The sequence below is a fragment of the Egretta garzetta genome, unplaced genomic scaffold (genome assembly GCF_000687185.1).
Source record: "Egretta garzetta isolate BGI_Z169 unplaced genomic scaffold, ASM68718v1 scaffold297, whole genome shotgun sequence".
NCBI lineage: Eukaryota > Metazoa > Chordata > Aves > Pelecaniformes > Ardeidae > Egretta > Egretta garzetta.
The window spans coordinates 1488662-1510718 of record NW_009260410.1 but is presented as its reverse complement, the minus strand read 5'-3'; the positions used below and the strand labels follow the sequence as shown (position 1 = coordinate 1510718).

At 45.0% G+C, this 22057-nt stretch overlaps 1 protein-coding gene across 1 annotated transcript in view; it reads right to left on the bottom strand.

The window, feature by feature from the left end:
- The window catches only part of SATB2 (SATB homeobox 2), a 113616-nt gene that overhangs the window by 12161 nt on the left and 79398 nt on the right, over window positions 1-22057 (bottom strand). Inside the window, exons 8-9 of the mRNA XM_009643572.2 lie at window positions 21116-21271; window positions 10604-10801 (exon numbers count right to left, since the gene is read on the bottom strand). Of these exons, the coding sequence (XP_009641867.1) occupies window positions 10604-10801; window positions 21116-21271 (354 nt within the window). The remainder of the gene's footprint in view (window positions 1-10603; window positions 10802-21115; window positions 21272-22057) is intronic.

Sequence of the window (22057 nt, the reverse complement as noted above, 5' to 3'; positions counted from 1 at the left end):
GCCACGTCGGGCTGTGGCACAGCTCATCTGCAGAGGCTGGGTCAGGCCTCGTTAATGCCACTGTGCCTGCCCAGGCAACAAAGCCGTGCCTAACTCTGTCCAAAACACTCTGGTAAACAGCTCAGCTGCTTTGAAAATACCCCTGACATCAGTTTACAACCCTGCCTGCTTTAAGGGTGGTGGTGGTGCCCACTGGCAGGCCGGCCACACGGCCTATCCCCATCCATGCCCACAGCCCTCGGAGGGGCGGCACACGCAGCCCACGTCTACATGTTTTGCAAAGCTCCAGGCAGACGCTGGTTCCTGCAATGCCGTGCATAGGAGCAAAGCAAAAATCCAACCAGGAATGTATGCACAAGCTCCCATATGGAAAGGGCATTCTCAGATCAAACCCTGAAACCCAGATGAGATCGGAGCGAAGGACAGTTTCACTTAAAGGAAATCTCTGAGGTCAACCAGCAATTAACTGAAAGGTTCTGATTGAATACGCTATTGACTGCGCTCACATCAGACAGCTTCCTGTTTATTAGACCTTATGGGCTGTCTAGGTGCCAAGACATTAAACTGTCAATAATCTATTAATACTAAACAGCTCCTCCCTCCTTACTCCCCCATGCAAATACTCTTAGGCTAAGAAACTGCACTAAAAAGATGGAAATTTTTGAAGTGAGATGGAAATGAGCTTTTTAGAGCATTTCTTTGCTTGGTTCCAGCTGAAAGTACAGCAACATTCATAAACAATATAACATGCAGTCTATAACTACATGGAAAAAATTGTGTTAAAAAAAATTCAGACATGATTGAGACCATATCCTGAAATCTGGCTTTCTTTTCCAAGCCATCTTTAAACAGTCTAAGTTAAATTTAATTAACAATTTACAACAAGGAGAGAGAAGTTATTTAAAGAGAGGCCTACAGGTCCTTAACATTCAGTGTCTGGGAAACAGTTGTATATAAAAAAAAAAGTTTTAATGAATTTAATAGAGAAAAGCACTTTAATTAAATGCTGTCAAAGAGGATTGTATTAATGACTGCACACAAAGGAATTTAAAGCAAGCCAAGTATATTTAGCAAATAGGAAGTAGGCTTTCAGAGGCTGCAACTATTTATGTTTCTGCCATTGCAATGCATCTAGGAGATCGTGTTGCCAATTGAAAGCAGTTATGTTATTAGATATGATTTTATTTATTATGGATTATTAAAATTTCAAATGCTGCAGGGAATACATTTATTTCACTTTTGAAATGAAAGAACAAAGATATTTCCTGCTTGTTCAGTAAGAGGAAAAATAGAAGAGGAAATAAATAATAAATAATAATAATAACTTAGCACTTAACTAGTGAAGTGCTGTCCAGACAGATCTTTTTATGGGGCCTGCTGAGTCCTGGAATTTTAGCGTGTCTCCTTCCTTCTTGCTACAACTGGATGGATTCACAGTTGCTAGCGCAGCTTCCCTCAACACAGCACAGAAAGAGGAGCCAGCTCTTACTCCTCATGGGCAGGATACAGTTCCTTGTTGTATCCTGTGGTAGCACAAGGGACTTCTGCGATACTCCGCATGTTTCAAATCTAAAAATCACCAAAATCCGAAGAAGTAAAAAGAAATCTAGGTTGCCAAGCTTTTTGCAAGCAAGACTGAGAAGACCGAGGGTTTCCAGACCCAACCAAGAGCCTTAGCCACACAGCTCTCCTGGAAGCCCCAACAACTCTGGGTCTGCATTAAGCCTTTCTGCAGAAGGCGCTTCCCCTTCCTCAACATCCATGTGATGGGACTTGTGGCAGGAAGGAAGGGGGCTCTTCACAGTCCTCCCTGCCCACGTGCCGTGGATTCAAGCACAGCACATCAGATGGGCACGGCCTAATGAGAGCATAACACAGAGATCCAAACCATAAATTTGAGAAAAAACAACTAGAAAACTCAAGGGTGTCAACGTTATTTTGTACTATGATGGTACAAATAGCGTAAAACTAAATTTAATCCAAACTGGAAACCGAGGAATGTTTTTTGACACAAAGTTAATAAGATGGCTGGGTCTGTGACATCCAGGATATGTTCTGTGATTTACCACATCCTCTTTGCCATATGTAATGGTAAGACATTAATAATGATTTTAGAAGTTTCAAACTTCTCAGTGCTCCACCAGAGGCACCTTAGGCGTGCTTGTATGCCTTGGTTTCTGAACACCAAGTCCCTTTCAAGTTAGGCACCATGATGTGAGTTAAGTCTCAAATTACTGGTTTTAAAATGTATTTATTTGTACTTAAACATAAGATTTTTACCTTCTAATTTGAAACATGAAGAAGTGAGCAGAACCCGGGGAAAAGGCATTGCAAAGGAGGCACAAGGGGATACCTACTTCCTTTCACAATGTGAGTAGCATCGTAAATGGTGAAGTTCAATCTTCTAAATCCATTATCTGATTTTTGTTTAAGACTTTAATAAAAGTCATGTGCGATGTGTGTTGAGAATGTAGCCTTTGTTGTTCCACAGCTAGGGATCTTGCAAACAGCTTCACTTTGTCTGTGCCAAGATATTTTGGAATATTCTTTGAAACACTGTAAGCATAGATGACTGTGAGAAAAAATATGTGCTACTGTACTTCTGGATACTTGATGTGTGAGAATAGTGCATACACACAAAAACATTTCCCGTTTCAATCTGCAATTCCTGTAGAAGTCCATACAAATACGGAACAAAACAAACAGCACACTAACCCTGAAAAAACATATCCCTGCACATATTACAGTCTCTGGTTTCTAACCATTCAGGAAAAAAAAAGGAGGGAAAAAAAAAAAAGAAAAAAGGAAAGTTCACATCAATGAATTTCTGAAAAGACTGGCCCAGGAGACTGAGAATCTCTGTCCTTCTCTGTCATAGCCGAACTCCCAGCACTGCCCAGAAGCTGCACAATTTCCTTGGGGGATGCTGTGCAACACGGGAGGAAGAGCATCTCGCTCGCCCCCAGAGATCTTGGGGGGACAAGCAGTGAGTGCAATGTGCTATGGTAGCACAATCCAAGCTTGTTTCCCTCCCCATGTAATTTTTACGATTGCCTATCTGCACAGAAAGGCCAGCTGCAACAATCCAGGGCTCTAACTTTATCCTAAGATTTCTATAAGGAGCCCAAGAATAAAATGTTGCATGCAGCCAGTAGCCTATAAACATTTACACTTCTCTAAAGCCTGACATTATCATTTATGTACAAGTGTGAGGGACAGGGAGTATATAGAGAGCATTAAAATGAAATTTAAAAGAGCAATATTTTTAACTGCAAAAGTTTTGAAACATAAATGGAACAGAGGCTCATCTAGTGGCTTTTCAGCCTTCAAGATTTGCCTGCTGCCAGCCGGCAAGCTTCAAAGGTTATGTGAATTTCAAGAGCTTTATTTAGTAATCTTGCTCTAGATGTTTGCCCATCCTCAACCTACTACAACTCTTTACAACACTGGCAGCTTAGCATTTACGAGAGGGCCAGGACTGGAAGAAATGAGGGCTAAATCCGGTCAAATTGTGTGTGAAAGGCAAAAGGGTGAGACGACAGAGGCCAGAACTACAGCGCTGTCATTTGCTAAAAAGACGACCTGTCAGAGCAACATCAACAGAAACCACCACCCTACCAAGTCTCCGTAGTGCTACATCTGCACATTGATTCAGAGCAGCCCGAGCTGTGCTGCTCTGGGACAGCCTCGCACAAGCCGCTGCCGTGGCAGAACAGCCTCTGCCTCGAGCTGGGCAGCACGTCCTGCACAACAGCGCACGCCCCCTCGGCCCCAGGGATGGCCTTTACCTCCACGGCCGTGTTGGCACCCTCACAGTCATTTTCATTGTAAGAAGCTGATGAAGAAAAACACCAGCCATGCTCCCAGGGCTCCCTTAATTCAGGTCCCCCCTCATTCCTGCCCTGTCCTCGGTTGATCCTGGACCAACTGAAAGCTGTCCTGGAGCAGGTGGCATGGAGGTGGCCGCATGGTTCCAGGAGTCTGCACAAACACGGAAAGGATGCACTATTTTGACAAGACTAAACTTGCCACATCAGAAAAATCCAGAACTATCCACTTTGCTTCATCTCCCATTTCTAGGGTTAAAATGGAATAGTACTAAACCTAAACTAATTTCAGAACAGAAGCAGTTTTGCTTTAACTTCAAGTACGCTCCCCACTACCATTTCAAGGGGAATCGCTTGAAGTTAATAAAAATGAGCAGCACTTTTCAACCACGTTAGATACCCATGCTAGGTGCAGTAGGCAGGTTTGGCTATAGCGGTCAAAGCTCAGCAGCTTTCCGCTGCAATTGTGATAACTACAAATCTCAAGAAGCTCTATCAGACACCTCACAGTCAAATGTAAGGGGTTTGTTGTCCGATATGCGCTCCTGTTGCCTTTGTCAAACCTCGTGCAGGGCTCCTGAGCTACTGTGGCCCATTGGGAAAACGGTGTGCACCAAAAGGGTGGAAAACCTGTGCACAGAGCACAGCTTTTGTGCCAAAATGCATCATATCTGGCTGCAAGGCGTGGGTACCGGAGCAGTGCAAGAAAGCAGTTCAGAGGTGGAAGTCCTCGGAGAGTTTTGCGTGTACTGCTTGCCTTGAAGAGAGGCCCTTACCCCCACCTAAAAGCAGACACACAGACAATAGAGATAAATGCAGAATAAGTGGCATTTGCAATATATGTTGCCTTCAGCTTTAATACCGCACAGAAATAGAAATTACATTGCTCGATATTTTTTCCAGTGGTTTTTGAATGCTTCAGATTGAAAGGAGATACTGAAATTGGCTGTTCTTGTCTGATTTCGATACGAGGGAGAGAATGGGACTCTGAGTAACATAACAACTGAGGGAGACAGATATTCTCCACTCACAAAATTCACAGATCTCATTCTGACATGCATTTCTCTCTGTAGTTCTAAATCAAAGACAAAACAAATACTCCAGCTGCAACCCACCCAAACCGAAGTTCTGAGCTTTCTGAGTGGAATGAATAAACCTGCAACACAAATATCTCTACAAGTCCATCTGGCCTTGTTGAGTACAAATTGTCTCAACAGTCTTGACCACCCCTGTCCTGAGCAGACATCGCATCCAGCCACAGAATAAGGAGCTGGGGGAATCAAAAAGCAGTGGGTATCCATCTATAGTCTGTCTTTTGGGTGCAGAGAAATGATCAAAAAGTAAAACTATCAGGGTGCAGCCATTAAAAGTGAATCACAGGGCACACCATCCCCACAGAAAAAAAAAAAGTCTAGATAAAACAGTAAGCCTGAAAGACAGAGAGCTAGCAAGGTTTGGGAAAGCGGCTTTTGTCCAAGTCTCCCAGACAACTCAGTCCTGATTTCCAGTATGCAAAATCCCCTGCTGTAACCCACACAAACATGGCAAAAACTCACTGTGCACATCATCCCATAGATCATTAAGCACACCATGATTCCCTATAGAATAACACAGTTTTGCTTCACTCATCTTCTACGCTTGCCTAAGTATTATTAATTAATATTATTTTTTAAGAAAAGAAATTTTAAGTCTCACTGTTTCTTCCATCTGCATGCTATGCATTGTGTGACCCATGAACTCTAAGACGTTGTTTAGAATCAGATATTTCATTAGGAAGCACTGCTGTGGTGTTCATTCCCCTCTTTATTACTTCTAGAAAGAGAATATGAAATTAGTTTCATTGGATTGCCATTGCCACTTGCCTTGACCCATTTTTACGAGGGCTCCATGTTCTGCTGTTTTGTATTTCATTGTCATTTCTAAAATATTTGTTCCCTTCCACCCCTCACAAAATGACAAAATTAGTATTTAATTTACTTCTGTGGCATGTTATTTTCCGCATATTTAAAGAGAGACCACAATGTTTGCAGTGAACACACAATACAAAAGAGCTTTCCTACAGCTTTCTGCTATGCCTTCTTTTACTTACTCATGTTCCTCCATGATTTATGATCTGAACTATTATAAATTGCCAGACTTGTCTAAATCAAAGCTTCTGAGAAAAAAAGGGCGGAGGGACGTCATTTTAAAAAAGTGACAAAAGTAACAGTGTATCAGAAAGCATGTGCAAACCATTCCTGTTTCTTTAAAGTCAACATTTGACTGCTCTTAAATCAATATGTACCTACCAGCTTCAGCAGATCTGTCAGCTTATGTAGAAAATGAAAGGCAAGGCTTCCCCGCTCTCTGAGCAGTAGGTACTTTGCTGTAGTGGTGGCTCATTACTCCAGAGAATCGGCTTATCCACCCCAACACTCCAGAGACAACAGCTTGATTCATCGTTTTTCCAACTGAGTCAGGTTTCTCTGCCCCAGCAATTAACAATGAATTAGCACTATATTAAAGTGCCAGGCAAGATGATTATTCTCTGGAGTAGTCACCTTGGACACAGCAGACGAATAGTGGGAGAAGGGAGAGAAATTAGATTTACTGTGTCCCAGCATGTCTGTAACAAACACCGAATCCCTGGTTGGCAATGGGAAGCGGCGGTAGGCACTCCTCAGCATTAACACTCCAGGAAGGTCCAATGCCAGCGAACAGCCCGGGAACGGTGGGATTTAGCAAGGGATGGAAAGTAAGACAGGGTACCCTCACCTCTGCAGAGTAGGAAGCTAAACACAGAAGTGTGAGTACTGCTTGCTGCTAAGTGACTACTTTGCATGCAGTCTGTCTAAGAGATCTACAGAAGAGCCAGGCCAGGCCAGGTCCAGCCAGGATCCCATGTCTGATGGTGGTGGCAGAGGATGAGAACAGGGCAAAAATATAATAATGCTTTCCAGCATACCCGCCCGCCCTCCAGCAACCTGTGGCTCCAACACTCTGTACATCAGAGGTGATGTCCTTGTGGGTATCCAGCTAGCAACAAACTCACAGGTATTTTCCTTAGTCCCACAGCAGCACTTTGTGATTACACCACATTGCACAGAAGGGGAGAGGGAGAGCATCACTTAGTGCACACCTGAATTTTCTTCAAAACCAAGCAAGCAGCTGTGGCAAGCTCAGCCTGCGTGCACAGAAACACGTAGGAGTAGCGTGGATGCTCTGCAACCAGCATGTGAAGGAAAATCCATGCTCCGGCATGTCCATATGGTCACACCCGATGCTGCCAGAGAACACAGCCATGTCACAGAGCTCCACAGGGCTCACATTTTATGACTCCTCAGCACAATAACAAATAAATCAAGTGTGCAGGGAGGAATTTCTCGTGCACTGAGCTTCCACTATAGACATTTTTTTTATTTCAGAAACAGGAAAATTTTTGATTAAATGGATTAATATATGGATGACAGGAAAAATCTAACGGAAGAGAAAAGAAGACAATGTTTCTTCTTAAAGCCCTGAACCTAAGACAAAACAGTGAGGAACAGGCTTGTAATACTGAAAAGAGGGCAAGAACCTGCCACAAAAGAAAGAATAACCCCGTAAACATCAAGAGCCAAATCCTGTCCAGCTGATCTTCTACAGCACTACAACAACTGACCCACCACGCACACCCTGCCACTACAGGACAGAAACCAAACCCAGCCTTGGGGTGATTCCCCCACTGAAGGCGCGCCCAACCCCGTAATCGGCAAGTGAACTGCACATAACCCGTCACAATGAAATCTTTGCCGTTTCCAAGAAGCCATACTGGAGAAAAGGCTGAATTTTATCTTTCTGTTATCCTTCACCTGGTCGTGCCTCTTGCAAGAGTAGCCAGGAGTGTCTTCCAAGTCCTTCAGTCTGACGGAGGGGCATCCCCAGCCCAGAGAGGGCTCGATCGTGGTGGCAGGGAGCTCTGGCAGCAGCATGGGGCAGCCTGTTTTCAGGCTCTCCCAGTCTCACAGCTGGAGGAGCCGGAGACTCAAGCAACAGTCACAAGTCGCTGTACACATGTCAAATCCATCAGAGCAGAGAGAAAGATGGGGTGGGCGGAGAGAGAAAGCAGAACTAAGAGCCCCCTGCCTGCTTCGGTGTTACAGTACTGCACCTGCCGTTAGTCACAGCGACGCTACTTGTATCTTCTTCAAATGACCGTCACCTTGACATCAAGGCTGCAGGTTAAGGGCTCAATTTACAGTGCACTTTTCACTAGCAAAGCCTGCAAAGAGAAGTAGGTTGGTGACTGCAGGTCCTGGATGTTTCCACCCCCTGCCAAAATGCAGCCAGGCACCGTGGCAGACATTCCGCACCCGCCACCGCTTTGAGAAGGAAATGAGAGTTGCTCTCCCACTTGACACTACGGAGGGAATTTCAGATAGGCAGAATCTAATTACTTGGCCTGGAGTTTGGCCAGGAGCGGGGCCCAAGACCCTACCCTCATGTAAAGTGTCACAAAATCTCCAATGACTGCAAGCATGAGGAACTCAGCTTTACGTCTCTGGCTGCTGTCATTGATTCTTCATGGCTAATTACCTAATAGTGACCCTTGCAGCAAAGCCAAAAAACAAACCTTGCTGCTTGAAACAATTCAAGTCCCAGAGACTGAAAACTACACAAAAATTGCTTGGTGCAGGGTATCTTTTGACAATAGGGAGCAGGTGGACAGCAAGCCTCCTGTGTCTTGCACTGGTTGCGTGCCACACAGAAACCTACCGGGATTTTTGGATGGGCAAACATAGCTTTAAAATGCAGCACCCCCAAAACACAAGCCTACTGTATCAACTGTATACCAGGGTCTCCAGAGTTTTGCTGTATGTAGTTGCCAGCTGGTTCCATTTATTTTTCTTCATTTTTCATATTTTGACTGTAATAAATAATTAATCCATGGCTTTGTAACTTGCTGACAAATACAAATGCATCGCATTCCAACACAGTGTAACGTGTCACTCACAAGAGCCAACTTGGACGAGGCAGAAAAGTGATGTGCAGAAGGCTTTGGAAAGTAGGCTAATCATCAGGGTCACCCACAAGAGCTCAGGGAAACTTTTTCTTCAAAGTGCCCCTTAGAGGATATTCCTACTTGCTGTGGGCACCAGAACTGGGTTAGTATGTTCAAATCTACACAGGTCTAGTTGTCTTCCTACACGTTAGCTCGGCTCTTTACCCTTTTGTAGCTCCTCGCCTGCAAGATCCCACAAACTTTTGGGAACATGGAAGACAAAACCTGCAACGTTAATTACTTAGAGCACTTCCCCTACTTTGTAGCTCTGAGAATTTGAACCCCAGGAAATGCATTTTTTTCTTCCAGGCAAAGACCGAATAGAAAGCAAGGAGGAAGTCAGTAGCAGAAGAGACAAAGGAGACTGAACTGGGCAATAATTAATATGGGTGAGACCAACGTGTTTCAGAAGGGGCAGGACTATAAGACAGAAAAACCTCTCGCCTTCGGAAAAAGGTGACTAGATAGTTGGCAGCAGTGCTAGCAGCAGCAGAACAAGAGCAGCGTCAAAGAATAGAGGCTGAATGCCAAGGTTCACAGCAAGAGTAGCAAAGCAGTGCAAGCCGCCATCGAATGACAACAGGGAGAGCAAAGGTGGGAGGAGGAACCGTGAGATTATCAGCGAGAAACACAGTACAGATGACTCTCTAAGAGCAGTCATGCAACGGGATCAGGTGAATGGCACCAAGCGCCAGTGGCAATCCAAAGGGATGGTCTGCTGTGGAAGGCATCACCTTAGCTTTTTAGATCGAAAAAACATCTCCTGAGCCTCTCCTGACCACCAGCAGATGTTTGGGTTTGTGACATGCACCACTAGTTATTAGGAATACACATATGGCTGATTTTCTCTCTGACTGAAGCTGGAACTGCAAAGATGAAAAATCTTACCGTGTTTTCACTTCATTTTTCCTATGCATATTTGTATCTATTTATTTCTCGTTCTATTAAGACCTGAGACAAGGATAGAACAAAGGTGCGCAAACCAAAAAATTCATATTGGTCACAAAGGTTGTAGAGAGGAGCAATACAATCCCGAGAAGTCTGTGAAATGAAGGCCTGCTTCCCACAAAACACTCATCATGGTCATTTTAGCAGTACTTTTAAGTTTCAGTGAATATATAAAAACCACTTCTCCATGATATACTCTTCAAAACCCCTGCGTTGTTCACGCATGGACAAATTTTGTCTCCTACCTTCCTACTTTTTCTGAAGTGTTATCCAGCTCCTTCGAACAAAAGCAAATGTATGTCTGTAGTTGCCCATTGGCCACTGTTTGAGAGTGGGCATCAGGGGTGCTCAGGTTCTGTGAGAAAGAGCAAGTGACCAAGTCCCCACTCCTGTTCAGCTTCACAAAAAAACCATACACTTCTGGCTGTGTCTGAGGAACACATTGGTACTCCCCTAAATGTCAGCAGCTTTAGACAGCTAAATTTTATTTCCGCCACAACACAACCACTGACACCAAGGGAGGAGCTCCATAATATCACTACTACTGACCTTGCTGTTGTTGGCAGCATGGATTGTCACATCCCTTCTCTTCAACCACCAACACAAACCTGCACACACTTGCACACATACACACAGTGAGCTCTGAACCTGAGAGCTGTGGCTTGCATGTGGCCCTACAGACAGAAGAAAGCTGGTATGTCTCAACCTGCAAAGCAGAAGGAAGCTGGAACCAGTCGCTTCTCTCTTCTACTGGCAGCTGTTCCCCCCCACACCGCAGGCACCCTGAGAAAGAAGTTAGCGCTCTGACCTGCACGGGCTCAGGAGTGAGCTGGACAACATGCTGCATACGCTCGCTGTGGTGGTGTCTGGACTCTTCCTCGTAGATCACATCCCTCTCATGCTGGGGAAGGTTCAGGAAGCGGCGAATGGTGCAGAGGTTCTCCCAGAGGGTGCGGTTTTCCGGGCTTGGGTTTTCCTTCCAGCGAAGCAGCTCACACAGCCAGCCCTGCAATGGTAGGGTCAGCACAGTTAATTCACTGAGCACCGAGGAACCAGATGTGAGTGGAAGGGGGGCACCCGCCGCCCCCTCCCGCCCTGCCAGCAGTCGGCCTCGCTAGGGGCTGGGGACAGCGAGTCCCCTCCTGTGCCTGCGCGCAAGGAGACGCGACGCAAATGACAGAATACGAGAAGATAATGCTGAGGATGCTGTCAACGCGCCTTACTGACTCCTGTCAAAATATTTTACCTAGTAGCTTTATAACCCATCATTTTCGAGCTACAACTCAGCATTTTGACACCATTTTGACAGGCACCTTGCAATACCTAAAAGATAGCTTGATCAATGTTAAAAATGTTCGGTACCAGAAGTAGCCAAAACTGTATTTTTCCCAACAGCGACTAGAGCAAGCTGAACAGCCAGGTTCATTACTGGCCCACGTGGGGGCTTTTTGGTATTGCTTTTTTGTGTAACAACTTGTAAGCCATTGACAACTTCTACCGTGCACTCTAAACCCCCGTATATAATATCATAAGCCGTTGTTTGTCTTACTCTCCACTGTGTCTTCTGCCTTCACCACCACCACCCCCCCCAAAAAGGCAAGATTTGATTATCTCCGCTGCATCAGCCAAGACAGCAACACCAGCTGTTCTCATTGTGCAGCCTCTTCCTCACGGCCTACATGTTAATAACCTGATCATTCCATTTTCTCCTTCAACTGCCGGCTGCAGCACAGCGAAGAGACAAAAACCCAGGCCCATCTGCAGCAGCTGTAGGCACTGAACTGTGAAGCCACCAGGGATTTATAAACTAATCTGTAACACAACACTGCCTTGTTTTTACAAGTGAGAGGCCACATTTGTGCAGACCTGATCTTTTCTTGCAATAAACTAGGAGGATTGGGGGGGGCAAGGATGAAAACAAGGTATCTAATCATTTACTTGGGGGGGGGACGGGGGGAATCTGTATTGTATTTCCAAGTATTTTGACTGGTATTTGGGTAATCTCTCAGCCAGGTGATGTCTGCATTTTAATGTGGTTTGCCCTCAGTTCTCCTCTTTCCTTTTTCTTTCCCTGTCCTCCACTCAGAAATCCCCCCAAACTTTCTCTGTTTTAGAGAAAGGATGGGAAGAAAACCTCCCGGCTCCACCGTGTTTTCTCAGGGGTTCCTCCATACAAAGGAAATAATTTTTGAATCAGAAAATAAACCATCTGTGGAAAAAATAAGCTCCAGTTTCTCCCTGTTTTCAGTGATCTGAGTAAGTCTCCGACTGAACTCTTTCAAATGTTTCAAGCAGGTATGTTTAACATCTCCCGAGGGATGCTGCAGCATGAAGACCGGTCGTTTAGCAGAAAATACACACAAAGCCCTGCACCTGGTGGAGCTGGAGCCCCGCGCGGGGCAGGCCCAGGGCAAGACAGCTCCTGGGGCTCTCCCGAGGGCTGTGGGGCCCAGCACGGTGCCCAGCTCTGGCAGAGCCTGGGGACAGCTCGGCAGGGCCACCTCCCCTTCCCAAAGTTGGACCGGCTAGCCCGACGGCGACTGCTGCATTTTGATTTATCTGTCCCGTTATAATCAGCACTCATTACAATCACTTAGAGCAACACTACAGGCCTCATTACGGACTAGGCACTCGCTGCCATTAGTCTTTAAGAAGGATAGCGCTCAATTTGCCTGGCAACATGCGAGGTCCTGACCTTGGAGCTATTAGGGAAAAGATTAGACTGCAGTGTGACCATGTGTGCAGACATGAGCAAACCAAATTAATTTCTGGCAAAGGGAGGCACCAGGCAAAGACCCCGCCATCCTGAGGACACCTGAGAACTTCTCCATTCCCCAAAGGAGATAAGCTAATGGCACGTTTAAAGGAGCCTGGTTCTGAAGGTGAAGCACATCCGTGGTATTTAGAGAGATATTAATCCAGTTTCCCCACAAAGTATTTGCTTGGCTGATCAGATTAAGGGATCTAGCCTTCAACAGCACACCCCCACCACAGCAGGCCCCAAGAAATCTGTGATACTTCACAGCCTCAGACATATTGCACCATGTGTACCCAGCTGCTACAATAATTAGCTTATGAATGTATCAGCTGGTTCTGTGATTTTTATAAATAATAACTAACCTACAGAGCAGAAAGATTTTCATGAGCCTAATATTAGCAAGAAATTGCAAGGTGCGCCTAACTCGGAATTGTCATTGTGCTAAATGCCCTGTCTTCTCTCACGTTGTGCGGGACTGGATCTCCCCCAACGCCATTTATAAATATTTATTTTTGCATCGGCAACAGCAATGTATTTGTGGCAGCTTTCTTCACAACAGCCATCATTCGCTCACCCCCACACATACACACGCATACCCACTGTGTGCATGTGTACACTTATCTGCATCAAATCTATCCTTTCACTGCTCTTTTCCTACCCTGCCCTTTATTTATTCAAGATTTCATTCTGTCACCCCTCCATTCAAGACCCTATCTATACATCTATGGGGCTGCTTATTAGGCGATAGCTTCGGCTAATACGTGAGAAAACACAGCGCTGTGGCTTACTGACACGTTCTTTATGATCGCAAGTAACCGCCTTCCCTGTGCACAGATGAAAAGTCTGCATCGGATTTTTTTAATTATTTATTTAAATAATCTTAGCACGCCATCCAAGAAAGTTTTGCAGTACCAGGCAAAAAAAAAAAAGTGTAAATGTCAAATAAAACAGTGACAGATGACAGTATTCTCTATTGAATAGCACCGTTTCTTCGTGCATGTTCAATGAGAACTCATGAATTATTAATAGACAAATCTCCTTTTTCTGTTAAAAATCTCAACTTGGGGTTTTTTGGTCGCAATTTTTTTTTATTTTCTTTTATTTATTTCTTTGGGTCTGTGTATGTTACACAGAGCTTTCCGGGAGAATAATTTCATTTAAGAAATGCTAACATACAGAAATTCCTGGAGCTACAGCCATTCACAGTGAATTTTCCTCTGTAGCTACCTTTATTGGCATGAAGAAGGGTAAGTGAAGAAGGAGACGCTATCTCACCACCTTTTCCCCCGCACATCCACAACATCTGAGATCACCACACTACAAGTAAATCCAACTTCTGTGAACGTATTCTGAAAATCTAACAAATGACGCATCCTTCCCCAGATCATCCCTGATACGCTGTGTTTCTGATCCTGCCTCCTCTGCACATCACCAGTCTCACTCCACTGCACAAACAGCCCCCTTGACTGCCACAGAGTTACCAGGAGAGCTTGATACACACCAGCGTCAATATGGGTGGCAGAATCCGTCCCTTAACATCAGCTCCTAAGGTTCTTAAATGGGAATGTCTTCCATTAAAAATAAGAGGAGGAAAACCAACACAATTAAAGGATGCTTTTGGCTCTAGAGTCAGGCACACCCAGTGCTTGTGGTTACAAGGAATCCTGCTCAGAACTTCCTTCATTTCACCCCAAAACTTCTAGAGGCATCGAGAATGCAGCCCAATTTAGCTCATTAAAGAGAGCTGCAGAGAAGTGCTGGCCTCTATTTTTGTTGTTCTCATGAGACAAGATAAACATTTTCTAAGCATTTTATTTGATAAAACAAATAATATCATATTAATGTCCTATTTTTAACCTCTCTCTCTGTCTCCTAATCAAATACATTTCCACATAGCTAAGCAAACAACAACAAAAATCTGCAGGAAGCCAGCCATTCCCATTGTGCTTTTATGCTGTTAAAGAAACAGCATGCTTACTACACCAAAGCATTAGCCTTGGCGCGCTCAAACCCCCTTGAGGGACAGTTAGCTGGTGCAGCAATCGCAAGCCATATTCTCTGTCACTTATCCCTGAGCCCTGTTTAGCAGCTTGACCCTTTCACTTTTGCTAGATTTGCCCTGGAGCAGGGGAGGCTGCCCGGGCAGCCGGAGGTACCAGACAATACAATGCGGTACAATACGGTCAGGTTTTGCAGCACTCATCAAAGGCATGCACAAATATCCTGGCCCTCAAAACTGCTTCCTGCAGATCTGCTGACTTGCAGTCAGCCAAGGACCAAATTTCTGATTAAAGGACGAGGCGGCATGTGGGAAGAGTTCAGGCTCAGTTATGTGGGGGCTACAGATCAGTGCTTACACTTGGAGCAGCACCTCTACTGAAAGCCATCACAGGAGGTGGCAGCTGGGTGTCCACAGTGACTTAGTCACAGGCAGCCTGTCTGCTCAGGCTGGACCATGAGGCACCTCGAGCCCAGATAAAACTGCAGTTGAACTGACCTTGTGCTTCCCTGCAGTTATACTGAAATTAATAATAATAATACAGCTAGTTTTCTGGGCTGACATTTTCTAAGGTCTCCAGTGAAAGCATGAGTAGGCAAATGAAGAGTTTTTAGTAAGAGTGATTCAGGAATAAATCTCAAAAATAAATGTAAAAGGCCATTTCCTCACCCACATCATCAGTGCAGAAAATGTCAACATATGTGACAAAAGGAAAAAAAAAAAGCAGTAATGATCAATGCAAGTCTTGAAAGATTAGGAAAGAAATGCTGCGTTCCACACAGAAAGCTCCCTTTCTACATGGGATCACAGGAGTCCTCTGGACAAACTTCCTCAGTCTCTCTTCCCTCCGCTCAGTTTGGGACTCTCTGCAGTGCGAAATGAGCCAGATAATATTCAGCTCTTGTTCCTTAGTCGCCAAACTCTCTTTCCATGAATCCAATAAGTGTCTATTAAAATAAATAAACCCCCTAATGATTCAAGATAACCTAATCAAGAAAGCTGAAATGGATAAAAGACTAACTGTAATGGAGAGTTCTGTCATGGCTTCAATGAATTCTTGATGAGGGCCGGGGGAGGGGGACTGAACCTGAGAAGCTTTACTTGGAACATTTTGATACAGTTCAAGGTTAATCACTCAATAGCCTGGATTTTCTGAAACGCTCGGTACTTTTCCTCCCTCCAAAATTTAAGGGAACAAGCAAAGCGCTTCCATGAAGGCCAGTTTCTCACTAGCCTTTATAAAACGCAAAACAGTAACAAAAAAAAAAAATGAATGAGGTACATGAGCCCTGACGTATCTTAGATTCATGGGAACATCAAGTCTGCTTACAGCTCTTGGCCTCAGAGGGAAGGATATTTCCAGCGTGCCAAGTTCAAACTAGCTTCTCCCCACGCTGGAGAGGAAGCGTGGGCTTGTGGTTAGGGCAAGCAGCCTGCCATCAGCTCCCAGGTCTGCCAAGGACTTCCTGAGCAAAGCCCCAGCTCCACAACTGTCCCTGCCTTCGCTCAGCTGCTGAGCGGCTAACACACTGCTGCGGGTGCTGTCCCGGGTGGGGGTCACACTGTCACTGCATATAGAAGTCTATAAAAAAAAGAAGCTAATGTCTAGAAGCGCTTCAAAGACACTTTAAGTTCAGTCAAGGAGAGAAATGTCTTTCTCTATTTCCTCCATATGTAACAAGAACATCAAAATATCAGCACAGCAGTTATGCCCCAGCTGTAGAGATTCACAACATTATAAAGGCACCAAGATGCTACAGCAGTAAGAAGTGCCCTATATGCTTTACACTATATGTGCTACACATCTTCACCACCAGCTGTTTTTCCTAGCTGTTGTTCACCATTACTGGAAGCTCATTAGTTCAGGAGCACAGCGAAAATACCTATTGTAAGCTAGAAGGGGAAGAGAAGGCATCCCATCATATCCAATGAATACAAGGGGATGTAAGTTGGGAAGGAAGAAAGGGAAGGACGAAATGAGGGGTTTCTAGAGCTGACCCTGCCCCAGAGTGATGCTGCTCATCCTTCCTGCAGTACCTCTATTGTCTTCTTGGAGCGTGGGTAGGAGGTGAGGGCATGGGCAGGTGGCCATGGTGCTGAGACCCATCTAGCATGTGCTCCCCCTATGGGGCTAACACTCCCCCCGGCCAGAGAAGAGGCTTCCAGACAATCCTGGCAATGAGTCAGGGATCTCAACATGAAAAGAAAGTCAGAGGAAAGGCAAGGAGCTGTTATAGTGATTTCTATCCATAGCCCTCCATTCCTCTTAACTTGAAGGGCCTTAACAGAAGGGCTTTTCTGCCCCCAGTCTCCACCCCCCAGTCAAGTTTATTTTTTTTTTTGTTCATTTTTAAACAGGGCAAAGATATGAACCAGAGACTGAGCTTTGCCAGCTTAACTTTTTTTCAAATACTGCTCCATGGGGTCTCTCTTTCTTTACTGTGGTGCAGCTGGAACAAATTCCAGTCCCTTGAGGAAGAATTTCAGTCTCAAGGGTTTACTTTTTGTTTTCACTGGACTGGTGAAGGTCAAACTCTTCCATTTGCCCTGCCCAGGGCAGATCCCCAGTAGCATGTGCCCTGCTTCCCCATGCTGCCCGAGCCTGATTAAGGAGAGCCACTTGCCCTGGGAGAACTGTGGGAAGTTCAGTCTCTATGTCCATACAAACTTTGCCCTACCTCAGACTGTCAACAAGGACTCCAGCCAGCTATGCCCACTATTATTTTGATAGTGACTGTTTGTTATGAACAGAACTATATTCCTAAATTCATTTTGCAAAGACTAAGAAAAAAAAAAAAAAAAAGGTCTGCTGAGCACAGCACAGCCTCTGCTAGGACTCTCGCTAGCAGATGTCAGAGGGGAGATGCTGCTGGACAGTATTACAGAAGCACTGGCACATGGTTATGGGGGAAATGCTTTTCTGAAGTTGTACTGTAAAGCAGCTGCAGAACTGGATGTAGAAGCCAGTTTTTAAGACTGACAGTCTAAACCTGAAGCAACCCAAGGCCAAAGTCTCCACCTATCTCACTGCCCAGCTCTGAAGACACGAAGACACACAGGCCACCTGAGTTTTTAAGACTGACAGTCTAAACCTGAAGCAATCCAAGGTCAAAGTCCCCACCTATCTCACTGCCCAGCTCTGAAGACACACAGGCCACCCAAATATCTCCAAAATGGCACACCGGAAACCCATCTCCTTGTAAATCAAATATAACCAGGAGAGCCCAAAGCACAGATTGGAAACCAAATCCTGGTGTTCGGCCACACTCAGAAACACTCCCAACGTGGTAAGACAGGCTGCAGGTTTCACCATTTAGAGGACAAAGAGCAGTAGCAGGCGGCATCCCCAGAGAAGCATGCTGTCCAGTGGGTACATCACTAACAGCTGGCAACAAAGATAGGATGACAGCTTTGGAGGCTGCGTTTGGAGGGCACTGAGCCCCTCAGCTCCTGATGCCTTCAAAAATACAAAGGCATGCACAGAACTTCACAAACAAAACTAAAAATATCTAGATATAAGTTGCAAGGAATAAAATGCACATTAAGGTACATAAGTGATGAATAAGTCAAGGTAAAATGAATGGCTTGAGATCTTTAAAGAAGCGTCGCCATACTACCTTGGTCACTCCGTGAGGCCCTGTTCCTTGCATTTACGTTGTCTTGCAAGCTCTGTGATTTGCAACCTTAGTTTCTAGCAGCTGCCCTTCCCTTTAGTTGCTGAACTGAGACTCTGCTATGACTTAGGAATAAAGATGGCTACTTGTTAAATTAGAGATCAATTAACTCCACCAGTAGATGATGCTGCTTGCAATAACTGCTCTCAGTGGGTACCACTCTTCCTGTACGAAGACAGAAGACGAAATGAGGCCTCCATTGGCTCTGGACGCTCTCTCGGGTACATGACATACAGCCCTGTGTATAAAATGTCAAAACAGCCCTGTCGGAGATTCACTGGCTGCTAAAACTGTGAAGATCTCACAGCACCGTGGATTGCTGTTGACAGAACAGCAGTGCCCAACATAACACATGCCTTGTTAGCAAACTGGAAGCCTCTCAGTAGTCTGGGGTGAGGGAATAATAGAGAAAGCCAACGCAATGCAAGCCAGGCCTGTGGAGAACAGCAAGTGAACAAACCTTGGCGGAGAGTCCAAGCAAACCCTCAGACTAGCTCTTTCTCCCCTTCTTTCAAACTCTCTCTTCTACAAACATGGGCAGTTTTCAATGAGCGCTTCCCACCATGTAACTCAGCTGCTGAAATCAGCATCATCTTCACCAGAAATGCCCACGACCGGCACAACTGGCCTGCACAAAGCACTGGGAAAGCCCCACTGCTAGATTTTAGGCAAGCTAGACCTAAGGCAACACGCTGACCATCCCACCATGCCAGTGGCTCTCCCCTACACAGGCAACTGTATCCTTGCTTTTGGCACTCCTCCTGGCCACAGGGCACCCCAGCCAGTGGCGGGACACCACAGGCACACCAAGCCAGGCCGGGGGGCAGGCACACAGGTGGGCTTTGGGGCAGAGGGAGGCCCCATACCGCTATGGTTCTTGGCTACGCCTTCTCTCCCTGCCTTCCAGTGCCCCCATAAACCACTTTCATGCTCCAGCAGAGTGCTATGACATCTCAGCATGGCGAATGCTGGGTCATCCCAGGGAGCCAGTATTGCTTTGGCAGGGCTGTGAAACAAAAGAAACATCAGCCTCAGAAACACTTCTTTATTCGCTGCTGCTTGAAGAAACAAAACCTTTATGTGCAGTAACTTTGCTTTAAATAGTAACATTTGTGGATCCTGTTCTTAACCTTTTGCATCTGGCTTTCAAAATCTACCCTGTTCTTTTTCCACGTGAAAGACTACGGAGCTTATTTTTGTTTTGGTGCTGGTGTGCGATGCTGCCAGAGAAGCGCACTCAAGCTGGCACAGACCGAAGCTGGTGAGCCACCCAAATTATTGTTGGGTGGTTCAGTCCCTCTCTATTTCAAGAAGCCTCTGGGTATAATGACAGGAAGCTTGCAGGCAATTTTAAGCCAAACCTCAGAGAGGCTGGCATTCAGACTGTGTTAAACACTCCTTATTAAAAGCTGTCCAGTCCGGATTCTGGGTGGAACTTTGATATCTGCATGGAGTAAAGAATAAGGGGCACGTTTGCAAAATCAATTGTGCAGTTTTTATATTTACTGCACGTTTACCACATATGTCATTTATTACACAGTGGAAAACCGTTAAATGCACAGTAGTTGTGCCAAGTGGCATTATGCTTTTAACAGCTTTATTCGTTTAACAGCTCCAGTTCTCATTATATTTTGCCATGTGGTACATGAGATTTTTATGTATTTAACAGTTTAAGAGGGTTCCATGGTATTTTCCTTTTATGTATTTCATACTGTGCCTGGGATTTTGTTGGGGGGTAAAGGGGTTGTGGACTGTAACCCCTGTACCCTGACAAGAGAAAGCAAAAGGCAAAGAAAATTAGTGATTGAATGAGGAAGGAAAAATGAATCAGACCTCCATGTGTCAGTGCACAAATACCTGTAACAAGGACAAGGCTCTCCCATGTGCTTTGATAGCCTTTGATGCTTTGTTTATAAGCCTTTCAACCTCTTATTTTACATCTACTTTAACAACTGCAATGTTGCTTCCCTGCACAGAGGAAAAGAAAGTATGTGTTTTGCTGAGTGCGTGCATCTGGATACTTCTATCCCCCTCTCTCAGTGTCACAGCCACATTTGTGCATTTTTGTGTGCATACTGATGCCCTCTCCTAGCACAACTGAGTAATTTCATCCAGGATCAGAAGCAGGCCTTTTCACCAAGTAAACAATTCCTTCCAACGGTCTCCAATCCACTTGCTGCCCTTCCTACAAAAAATTGTGTCTGTCCTCCTTTCCACAAAATCCCTTCTGGTGCATTATATTTTTTTAAAGAGTTGGATGAAATTTTTAAATTAATGGATTCTCTTCAAGAATTTCACCCCGACCTAGGTTTGCCCGCATGTATTTTTTACACCCAAGGTGGAAATTAATCCAGGAGAACTCACTGCAGTGCCCTCTCATGCCTTTTTGTAAAAATGATTGGATCTGATGTGAATTATTCACATGGCAATACCGTATGCAGCACATACAAAAAAAGTATGCAAAACGTATGCAAAAAAAGGAAACACCTGCCTAATACACAGTTTCCCATTGCCTTCCCTCAGTTAATCACTTGAGAAAACAATTTCTTTACCTGCCAAATGAGAAGGATACCATCATTCTGAAAGGTCCTTGTCCCACTACATACCAGAAGTGGGAAAAGACACGTGTGTTTGTACCAAAGGGGAGAAAAAGCTTGGCTGTGAGCTGATCCTTTCCTCAGCCTATTTTAAAAGGGAAAAGGAAACCACTTAAGCAGGCAAAAGCCAAAAACACGACAGGTTCCCCAGAGATGGAGATTATTATTATTGTAGGAACAGATGTATTTTTATTGGTGGGAGGAAGAGATGGGTCTAGTTCCAACCCCAGAGTTTGCTTTAAAAACAAAACCCCCAAAAGCCCCGCAACAATGAATCCCCTCTACCACTCACCTGACTTTTATTGGCAGCCACTTTGGCAAACAGAGCTTGAGATACCTTGGCCCTTTTCATCTCCTGTTGGATCTCGTCATAAATGGCAGCTGTGATGTTGACGTTGGCGCCGTCCGCCTTAATGGGGAGGTCTGTTGTTGGTGTCGAGGTTTTGGCCTACCAAGAGACCATGAAAATAATAATTAAAAAAGTGCTGCTTTCAGCCCAGCCATCTGTGCAGAAATTATCAAAGGATTTCAGTCAGCTGATGCCAAACTGCATTAGCTACAGAGGGACACTTCCTGTCCATTATTCTAATCAGGTTAATTGTGATTGGAAATAATTGCAGTGCATTCCTATAGGACATGCAAGGCCCTGTCAAATCTCCCCCTCTCCCTCTCCCAGCATGTTTATTGAGCAGCTCAACAACAGGATAGGTAGCCGGGGCACTCAGCTGAAGGCAGTCGCTGAAGTTGGCTTTGCCAGCTAGCTACTGCGGCAGAGGCACCAGCCCCTACCTTCTCCCCCCTCTCTAAAAGTGGCCTACACCTTGGAGGAAGAGCCAATTCTCCCAGAAAAAATGAGTAAATGGGTAGAGGTCTCTAAATAATAAATTATTACTCAATTTAATGCACTCCCTCAAGTCTCCCTCATCCTTTATTAAAACTATACGTATGTCATTTGAGTATGTATGGTTTCCCAGCCTTATCATCATTATGCTAGCCAGACAGTCACCTAATTTCACCTAGGAAATCAGTGGAAATGAAAAAAAAAAATCATTTCATAAAGCTGGGCTTTGGCATGCCTTTGATGTGCTGCCCTCATTCTCCTAAACTCATATTGAGATTTTGTGTATTCCGCTGCACTCCTTTTAATTGAATGATTTCCCATCAGCTTCTGTGACAAATGAAGGACAATAACGGACGCTGCCAGTACTCTCCCCCGGGTGGGCTTCACCCGCCA